General features: G+C 34.6%; 1 protein-coding gene across 2 annotated transcripts in view; it reads right to left on the bottom strand.

The window, feature by feature from the left end:
• Positions 1 to 297: 297 nt before the first annotated feature.
• LOC145306773 (immunomodulatory peroxidase-like) overlaps positions 298 to 10900 on the bottom strand; it is a 38074-nt gene continuing 27471 nt past the window's right edge. For both annotated transcript variants that reach the window (XM_080149069.1, XM_080149070.1), the window contains exons 19-24: positions 10285 to 10341; positions 9108 to 9190; positions 2904 to 2982; positions 2632 to 2765; positions 2025 to 2157; positions 298 to 1300 (exon numbers count right to left, since the gene is read on the bottom strand). In XM_080149069.1, the coding sequence (XP_080005195.1) occupies positions 1157 to 1300; positions 2025 to 2157; positions 2632 to 2765; positions 2904 to 2982; positions 9108 to 9190; positions 10285 to 10341 (630 nt within the window). In that variant the 3' untranslated portion in view covers positions 298 to 1156. The remainder of the gene's footprint in view (positions 1301 to 2024; positions 2158 to 2631; positions 2766 to 2903; positions 2983 to 9107; positions 9191 to 10284; positions 10342 to 10900) is intronic.

Below are 10900 nucleotides of genomic sequence, written 5' to 3'. Positions count from 1 at the left end.
TCATGTTTATGATGTCACATGGCTGATTTTTGAGACACTATGACAAAACCTTTTCAAAATGTTTAATGGTCTTTTGAAGCATTAAGATAATAAGAACAAGTGAAAATCTAGGAATCAATCTGGCACCCCAATTAACAGACAGACGGACAATACAATGTATAGATTAGATGAGTATGTGTCATAGGAGTTTTCACAAAAAATTTCAGCTGTCTATCTTTAATAAAAGCCGAGAAAACCACGCTTTCCCCATAGCGTTACAGACTTACTGACGGACAGACAAAGTGAAATATAGAGTAGCTTTGCTTCCAAAAAATTCTAAATTAAATAATTTATTAGCTAAGTTCTTTTTTTTAACAAAACTACATACATTTTACATCTAAGTATCTAAATTTATTTTCTCTAAAAATCAAAATAAATTTAAATCATAACTTTAGGTACATTATGTTAAATAAAAATAAATAAATAAATAATAAATGACTAGGTTGTTATAATAATGTTATTTAAAAAAAACTCAAAAATAAATGCCCTAATAATTTGTTAAAAAATAACATTATATTTTTTTTACAAAAAAAAACAATAAAATTGAAAATTAAATGAAACAGTATAAAACAATATAAATATAAAAAACTTAATAAAAAAGTATTTTTTTAATAATTATTTTTCTATAAATACAAAAATGGCTATTAATATGGGGGTATTTTGGGCGGTTTCCACCCTCCTTTCAATGTCTGACTATAAAATCATAGAATAATAAGATTCAGAAGAAAAATTAGGCTTTTCTATTCTATTACTTCATATTCTATGATATCTATGATAATATCCAAAATGTTGTTTAAAATTAAAAGTTTCCATTCTTAAAAACATAGCAAGAGTTATAAAATTACAGACAATTGTCCTATTATGTAAGGTAGCATATTAGGTCCTATAATGTTTCTATAATTGTAGTGCTCCAAGGTAGCATATTAGGTCCTATAATGTTTCTATAATTGTAGTGCTCCAAGGTACCATATTAGGTCCTATAATGTTTCTATAATGGAGTGCTCCAAGGTAGCAAATTGGGCCCTCTGGTGTTTTTTAATGGGGTGCCCCAAGGTAGCATATTAGGTCCTATTATGTTTTAGAATGGAGTGCTCCAAGGTAGCATATTAGGGGTCTTCTATTTTCCGAATCCATGGAAGGAGGATGGGGGAGGGTGGTAGGTGGCATCCTTCCACTTGGACAGGTCTATCCTGGGCAGGACGCCGGACTTGCACGGGATACGTGGGTTGATCTCGTGGTCAGGCAGCACCATAGCGTACACCTGGATAGATAGATAGATTGATAGATAGATAGACAGAATGACAAACAGACACTCAAACAGACAGACAAACTGAATGACAGACAGAAAAACAGCCAAACAGATAGTCAAACAGACAGGCAAACATATAGATAGACAGACAGTTAGATAGATAGATATACAGACAGACAGACAGACAAACAAACAAACAGACAGACATATAGATAAATAGATAGATAACTGGATATTTTACAGATCATCAGAGTTGTTGCACAAAATCCTGTACAGCTTTACAGACAGACAGACACACGCACAGACAGAAAGACAGACAAACAGACAGACAAATACACAGACAGACAAACACACGGACAGACAGACAAACACACAGACAGACAGACTGACATACAGACAGATAGGATTACCTGCACATTTTCCAGATCATCAGAAAATTGTTGCACAAGATCCTGGACAGCTTTACAGACAGACAGACAGACAGACAGACATACAGACAGAAAGACAGACAGACAGACATAAAGACAGATATATATATGGACAGACAGAAAGACAGATAGATAGATAGATACCTGGACATTTTCCAGATCGTCAGAGTTATCACACAAGATTCTTTACAGCTTAACAGACGGACTGACACGCACACAGACAGACAGACAAACACACAGACTTATACACAGACAGACAAACACACAGACAAACAGACAGACAGACAGATAGATAGATAGATAGATACCTGGACATTTTCCAGATCATCAGAGTTGTCACACAAGATTCTTGACAGCTTGACGTGTCTGATCTCATTCAGCTGCTCCAGGGTGAAGCTGCTGGGCCAGCCACCGTTCTCATACCAGAATCTGTCCCCATACCTAAAATATTTGTTGAAAAGTTTGGACACTAACAATGTAGATGGATGTAGAATCAGGGATCTAAAGGGATAAGACAATGGCTGATAAATTGATGTACATCCCTAAAGATGATGAACAAAATTACCCTGTCTGAAGATTAAACACTCAATTTCATGAGCCAACCAATCAAAATTCACTAGAGTCCCCAAAGTTGTTATGCAAATGTATAAGAAAACGGTATTATAAAACTTTGAGGACCTGGCCAGCTTCAAGTATCACTTTATTAGAGAACATGAAAATCTGGTGTAAGGTCCAAGTAATAAATAAATCCATTATTTGAATCTTATCCCATTAGATCACCAAGTTTTATATATTTATCTAATCCAGCGGATTTTTACCTGTAGATGGTATTTACCCAAAGTTTTAAACTAGTACCCAAAGTTTTATACTGGTACCCAAAGTTTTAAACTGGTACACAAAGATTTATACTCATACCTGAAATTGTGGAACTGTTTGCCGATGATGCAGGCAAAGGTTGGACCGACCATGGAGCCGGGCAACGGTTGTTCGGTCACTCCGGCCGTCCACAGGTCAATGTCCTCGGGGGTGGCGTACTCGTCTGCGTAGGCCTAGGATAGATAGATAGATAGATAGATAGATAGATAGATAGATATATAAATAGATAAATAGATAGATAGATAGATAGATAGATAGATAGATAGATAGATAGATAGATAGATAGATAGATAGATAGATAGATAACCTACCTTGATAGATTTATTAGCCATAACTCCGTGGAGATCATCCCAGGTTGTCATAGGCTTCATTCCGCACCATTCTCTCCATCTAAATAAAAGAGTTATTAGATAGTTATTCTTGGTACCTTAAGTTTTCTAGCTACCTTAAGTTTTTTTTGGTACAGATAGACTGACAGATTAAGAAAGATAGATAGATTGAACGATTTTAATATAGATAGGTTGATAGATCGATAGTTAGATAGATAGATAGAAAGATAGAAAGATAGATAGATAGTAAGATAGATAGATAGTTAGATGGATAGATAGATAGATAGACTGACAGATTAAGAAATAGATAGATAGATAGATTGACAGATAGATAAATAAATAGACTGACAGATTAAGAAATAGATAGATAGTCTATTTGCAAATCTGTTAGTTGTCTTTTATCCTTTTAATTAGAAAGAATTCAAAATATTTTAATAGATCTCTAAATTGTCTCAAAGAAAGTAAAGTAAAGTCTTTTTATTTTCAACTAGCGGCTTTGCCCTTAAAAGCCTCTAGGGGCACTTAAGGTGGAAGAGGGAAAGTCAATCCCCTCCCCATTTTCAATTTGAGTTTTCAAAAAAAAAGTAAAAATAAAACTTTTTTTTCGAGGGGTGGTGTCATTTTTTATTTAAACGGTGGGGTTACCCTCCACAAAACTAGTTAAAAACCTTCCCTGGACCCATAAGAAGCTACACTGTAAAGGAGAACCATATTGGTTTGGCGGTTAGCAAGATCCTTTTCTACAACTTTAAATGATAGGATAAGGCCTTATTTTGGAACCTCGATAACCTCTAGAGGACAGGTACCAGAAACAGACAACAAACTCTTTGATTATCCAACCTTTGCCTTAAAGTCCTTAACCATGCATGGAAGTTGAACAAATTTATAAGTCAAGGTATAACCCCTATTTACATGAATAGTCAAGTGCTTCTGTGCCTCAATGACCAATAAATTGATGTACATTCCCAATGATGATACACAAATTACCAATTCTGTACATTAAAACGTTTGAATACACAACTTAATGAATCAAAAATTCACTCTTCCACAAAGTAAGTTGTTAAGCCAACGAATAAGAAAACGTTATCATAAAACTTTAGGGACTAGTGTAATAAACAGCCCATTGTCCCTCTCTCTCTCTCTCTCTCTCTCTCTCTCTCTCTCTCTCTCTCTCTCTCTCTCTCTCTCTCTCTCCTCCCTCCCTCCCTCCCTCTCTCTCTCTCTCTATCTCTCTCTCTCTCTCTTTCTCTCCCTCTCTCCCTCCCTCCCCCCTCTCTCTCTCTCTCTCTCTCTCTCCGTCTCTCTCTCTCTCTCTACAAGTGCCTGACATAGCAGCAAATCTTTTTCTTTGTATTATAGACAGCTTTCCGGGGACATTATCCGCAGATAGTATGACTGACAACCGGTTCTAATCCAGCGGAATGTAAGCGGATTTGTATTTCTTAGCTGCTATGTTTACACTCTAGATTAAATCTTTGTCAAGTGTTGAAATATTTCCTGACATTTTGACCTGAAGAATTAAGTGAAATCCTATTATTTTAAAGTGGGCCATCTCGTCTCATTTTTTTTATTTTTTTTCTTACTAGCGGCATTTAAATTTATTTTTTTTAATTTTAAATATCTAATTTAAGAAATAATTTGTCTATGGTCAATCAGCTGTTAAATTCATGTCTCTACGCAGCGCCACTACGCTAGCGACACTATGCGGTGGGAATATTTCAATTTTTTTTCGATTTTATTGTGATTTCTCTTGGAAGGGTGGTGGTACCCTCCCCCAAAATAGTTATAAACCTTCCCGGGACCTATAAGAAGCTACCCTTCATCCTGTTACTTTTGTATAAGGATTATGAAGGGTGAGCAAAAAAAATGCATAGATTTTTAAAATTCAAATTGCACGGCTTGTGTTAATGGCTATGAACTCTATTTTTAGAAATATAAAAACCATTCCAGTGCTAGGCATAATTTATGAGCTACATGTAAAAACTTCTTTAACCTTTAATGATTTACACACGAGTCAAGTTTCATGTCAGTTGGGAAGTTTTAACAAGTAGCTGCTAAACTATTCAAAGCTGGTTCTTATAGTTTAAAAAAAAATAGAGTTAATAGAGGTTCTATTGATATGCATACCTTTTTCCACCATTATCTCAAGCCCCGCAATTTTAATTTTAAAAATCTTTTTTTTTGCTCACTCTTTATAAGTTTATTTGTATGTAACATAAGATTTCAATAACTACTGAACTGAATAATGTCTACATTTTATGAACGCCTTTATAGGTGGTTTTAGGCTATTTATTTTTATATCTAAGTCTAAAGTTTATGCAATTTTCCTTCTTTCCTAAGTCTTTCAAAGCGCATTAGTTAGTGTAGAAAAAAACTAATGTAGCTGAAGATTTCAATAACTACTGAACAGAATAATGTCTGCATTTTAAGAACGCTTTTATGGATTTCTGGGTGGTTTTAGGCTATTTATTTTTTATCTAGCCGCTAGTGTAGAAAAAAAATCTAAAATTTTTGGATCATAATGATCAGACATTTATAACATACAGGCAGGTTGCATGATATGTCGATAGATAGATAGAAAATAAGATGGATAGATAGATAGATAATTAGATATATAAACAGACAGAAAGGCAGATAGATAAATAGATAGATAGACAGATAATTAAATAGATCGACAAATAATAAATCGATCCAACAGATAGACTGATAGATATGTAGATAGACAGATATATAAAGAGATATACAGAAAGAAAAATCAAAAGATAGATAAATATATTTTAAACAGATAGGGGTTTGAAAACTAGCTTTTTAAGTCCTGCACCTGGGAAACTGCACAAAAACAGTATATCTTTTAATCAAACGATTAATTGAAATATTTTTAAAAGCTAAGCCTTTTCTTCAATTAGGGTCGGTCAATACATCTGTAAATTTAAGTATGTTAGTATTGTTCTATCGGCTTTAAAACTTTGCATGGCAATTCCTATAATAGTTAGGTATGCTTTGAAAAGCGTAGCAACATATTGGTCAGTTTGTTCATCCAGTAGGAGGGGAGGGGGGATGGGGTAAAGAATGGTGAAAAGGGGAATTTGTTATTTTAGCCAGCTGCAAGTTTAACATTATTAGAGAACATGAAATTCTTGTGACTGACGTATATCCATGACTTGTTAATTTTAGGGTAGCTTCGCTTCTAAAAAGCCACATTGTAAGTAAGTAAACTAATTCTTGTCAATTGACAGTTTAACCCTTTTTGGACGAGACAAATATTTGCTGCAAAAAAGTTTAACAAACCATGGATCTAAACTTCTAAAGGGATAAGACAATGGCCGATAAATTGATATACTTCCCCAATGAAGATACACAAAGTTACCCCTTTTGTAGATTATAATTATTGGACATTCAACTAAATGAACCAAACAATCAAAATCAAGAAAACGTTTATTATAAAACTTTGGGGACTAGTGTAATAAACATCCCATTGTCCCCTCCCTCCCTAAAATATATCCTATATTTTAAAATGTGTACGTTTGTATGTCCAATAAAATCTCAAAAACGGCCAAGTCTGACTCAAAGGGTTAGAATGACATCTGTTTAGTTTAAATGTCTCTGCATGTTTGCCCAGGGAGTGAGGGGACATTGGGCTGTTTATTACACTAGTCCCCAAAGTTTTCTTTTTCCTTAGCTTGACAACTTTGGAGATTTTTAATAAATTTTGATTGGGTGGTTCATTAAGTTAGGTGTCTAAACGTTTCAACCATTAATTGTAATCTACAGAAAAGGGTAATTTTGTGTATCATCATTGGGGATGTATGTCAAATTACCGGCTATTGTCTTATCCCTTTAGATCCCTTAATAAAAAAAACAATCAAAATTCACTAAAGTCCCCAAAGTTGTTAAGACAACGAATAAGAAAACGTTATCATAAAACTTTGGGGACTAGTGTAATAAACGGTCCATTGTCCATTTATCTCAGAGAGAGGGGACAATGGGCTGTTTATTGCACTAGTCCCCAAAGTCTTAACGTTTTCTTATTCATTAGCCTAACAACTTTGGAGACCTTTCAATTTTATATTTGTTCAGTGTTCAAACTTTTCAACCACTAATTGTAGTCTACATAAGGGGCAATTTTGTAAATCATAATTGGGGATGTACATAATTTAATCGCCCATTGTCTTATCCCTTTAGATCCCTGGATGCATGTCACTTGAAAAAATTTCATCAACTGACAGTATTATAGACAGCTGTCCGCGGACATTATCCGCGGATAAAATGGCTGAGAACCGGTTCTAATCCAGCGGATTGTAAGCGGACAAATGTCACTTGAAAAAATTCCTCAACTGACAATACTCGAAGTTTAAACACATTAATTCTTATTTCACAAAGAAAGTCTGATAAAGTTTTCAATTAAAGATTTGCGCATTTTATGCTAATCGTTGTTTATTACACTAGTCCCCAAAGTTTTATAATAATGATTTCTTTTATGGCCTTTTCAACTTTGGGAACTTATTCAATTTTTTGATTGGTTGGTTCATTAAGTTGAGTGTCCAAACATTTTTAACGAAGGGGTAATTTAGTGTTTTTGTACTTTTCTGAGGACACACAGTATCCTTGAATATTTGCATGTTTTTTTGGTGCACCCTTTAGCTCACTGCATGAGTTATTAGTAAGTTTTTGCAGGGAGTAAGGGAGGGGACAATGGGCAATTAATTCAATATAAGAGTTATCAAAGAAAGGGCCTGAAATCCAGTTTAATCCAATAAATTTGTAGGAAATCATAAAGGGATTGTTAATTGAAAAATAGATTTCCATAGCGTCATGTAAAGTAAAATCACAACTTGTTTTTGATGAAATATATTGAGGTTTTTTTGGTGTGATTTTTATATTAAAAGATTATTAGACCCGGCCAGCTGCTAGCAAGAATATGACTGCCCCTTTTTATTCTGTTTATTTCCCTTGCCCCATCCCCCCACCTCCCTTCTCCCTTCTCCCCGTCTGCTACATTCCAAACTAACACAACGAGTGTTTATTTGGTGAACTGAAATTAGTTTCCGAATGTGAACACATTTTCCTAGGTGTTTCCCAATCCTATCTCAATATTTGCTACTAGCTAAAAAACCTTCAAACTTCCAAAAAAAAAATTAAAATTTGAAAAATTAAAACTTTGAATGTATAATGTATAAATCGTTAATACATTCAAATTTTGATTTTTTTTTGAAGTTTGAAGGTTTTTTAGCTAGTAGCAAATATTAAGATAGGATTGGGAAACACCTAGGAAAATGTGTTCACATTCGGAAACTAATTTCAGTTCATCGTTTATTTCCCTTCCCCCCACTTCCCTTATCCCTTCTCCCCGTCTGCAATATTCAAAACATACATAACAAGTAGCGGCATTCTATGCGCAAGTCCCCAAACTCAGTTAGAAACTGCTAAATTCTTGCACATTCCCTTTAAGCCAGTCCCCAAAGTCTGAGACTCCTAAAAATTGAATATTCGATCCATTGTCCCTGAAGTTTTTGAGATATCCTTTCTTGCTCCATAGATTTACGTCATTTTTCTGGAACACCCTGTTTCTTTCTGATTAGAACCTTTGTATTTTATTTGGGACATCCTGTATCTTACAGTTTTCTTGGTACCCAAAGTTTTCTTGGTACCCAAAGTTTTCTTGGTACCCAAAGTTTTCTTGGTACCCAAAGTTTTCTTGGCACCCAAAGTTTTCTTGGCTTCCAAAGTTTTCTTGGTACCCAAAGTTTTCTTGGTACCCAAAGTTTTCTTAGCACCCAAAGTTTTCTTGGTACCCAAAGTTTTCTTGGTACCCAAAGTTTTCTTTGCACCCAAAGTTTTCTTGGCACCCAAAGTTTTCTTGTTACCCAAAGTTTTCTTGGTACCCAAAGTTTTCTTGGTACCCAAAGTTTTCTTGGCTTCCAAAGTTTTCTTGGTACCCAAAGTTTTCTTGGTACCCAAAGTTTTCTTAGCACCCAAAGTTTTCTTGGTACCCAAAGTTTTCTTGGTACCCAAAGTTTTCTTGGCAAACAAAGTTTTCTTGGCACCCAAAGTTTTCTTGGCTTCCAAAGTTTTCTTGGTACCCAAAGTTTTCTTGACACCCAAAGTTTTCTTGGTACCCAAAGTTTTTTTGGTACCCAAAGTTTTCTTGGTACCCAAAGTTTACTTGGTACCCAAAGTTTTTCTTACCTGTTGTAGCTGGGAATAGCATGGTCCCGACCTCTCTGGATGTTCAGGGCAGCCAGGTCCAGGCCAAACTTCTTGCCAGGTTCCTAGATAGATAGTAGATAGATAGATATATAGATAGATAGATAGTAGATAGATAGATAGATAGATAGATAAATAGATAGATAGATAGATAGATAGATAGATAGATAGATAGATAGATAGATAGATAGATAGATAGATAGATAGATGGATAGATGAATAGATGGATGTTCAGGGCAGAGAGATCCAGGCAAAACATCTTGCCAGGCTCCTGCACAAAGCTTTTATATATTCTTATGTGGAAATGTATAGAGAACAAGGATATATATACTATGTGACATGGCTCCTGCACAAAACAAGTGGTTGAAAAGTTACAACTAGTTTTCATTAGGTAGATAGATCGATAGATAGATGAATTGATTGATAGATGATACGATAGATAATAAGATAGCAAGAAAAATAGATTGACAGAAAGATAGATAAAAATACAGATTGATAATTAGAAAGATAGACAGATATATCGATTAATTAATAGATAGACAGATTGACAGAAAGATAGATAGAAAGATAGATAAAAAGATTGTTATATGGATTGATTGATAGTAAGACATAAAGATAGATAGAAAGATAGAAGGAAAAACATATAGAAAAACAGATAGAAATGTTGACAGAAAATGTTGACACAGAGATAGATAATAAGGTAGATAAAAATACAGATGGAAAATTAGAAAGATAGATAGATATAGTCCACATAGAATGAATAAGAAAAGATTATTTGTAAAACATCATGTTTCATGCATGCATTAAAGCAATCTTCAGTAACAACTATCTTTTAAATACTCTAGAAAGATAGATAAAAAGATAGATTATTGGTTGAAAACTTTATTATACCTGGAACAGATGGGCTTTATTTTTTCAAGTATCAACATTGAGCCAATAGGACGGCTTTATTTCATCAAGTAACAAAATTGAGCCAATAAGAGGGCTTTGTTTTGTCACGTGACGAAAATCAGCCAATAGGAGGGCTTTATTTTGTCACGTGACAAAAATCAGCCAATAGGAGGGCTTTATTTTGTCACGTGACAAAAACCAGCCAATAGGAGGGCTTTATTTTGACACGTGACAAAAAGTCAGCCAATAGGAGGAGGGCATATCATACCTGGAAGAGATGGTTGGTAACTTCTTGAGTGACAGAATCGTCCAAAGCTTGAGCAACCTAAAATATTTGAAATTTGTTAATCATGCATTTTATACAAATCCGCTTACCAATCCGCTGGATTAGAACCGGTTGTGACAGTCATACTATCCGCGGATAACGTCCGCGGAAAGCTGTCTATAATACAAAGAGAAAGATTTAACAAATCAGCTAACAGATCTGCTGCTATGTCAAGCACTTGCAAACTCCAGAGAGAGGGAACATTGGGCTGTTTATTACACTAGTCCCCAAAGTTTTATAATAAAGTTTTCTTATTTGTTGGCTTAACATCTTTAGGGACGTTTATCGTATTCATTCGAATCTGGTGGATAAGAACCGGTTCTCATCCATACGAAAAAACTATGTCTAACATCGTATTATAGCCCATCGTATTTAGCCCGTGCCTTCGGCACCTCGGGGCTAAAAAACTGGTTCTAATCTTATAATTGTACATTCTATATCCGCGGAAAGCTGTTAATAATACAATGCTAGAAATAACTATTATTGAATTTATATTGGTTAGTTCATTAAGTTTGGCGTCCAAACATTTCAACCACTTATTGCAAGCTACATTAGGGGG

The sequence above is a fragment of the Acartia tonsa genome, chromosome 15 (genome assembly GCF_053477335.1).
Source record: "Acartia tonsa isolate MP-2025a chromosome 15, ASM5347733v1, whole genome shotgun sequence".
Lineage (NCBI taxonomy): Eukaryota > Metazoa > Arthropoda > Copepoda > Calanoida > Acartiidae > Acartia > Acartia tonsa.
The sequence above is the reverse complement of the archived record's forward strand: the minus strand, read 5'-3'. Positions and strand labels throughout refer to the sequence as shown.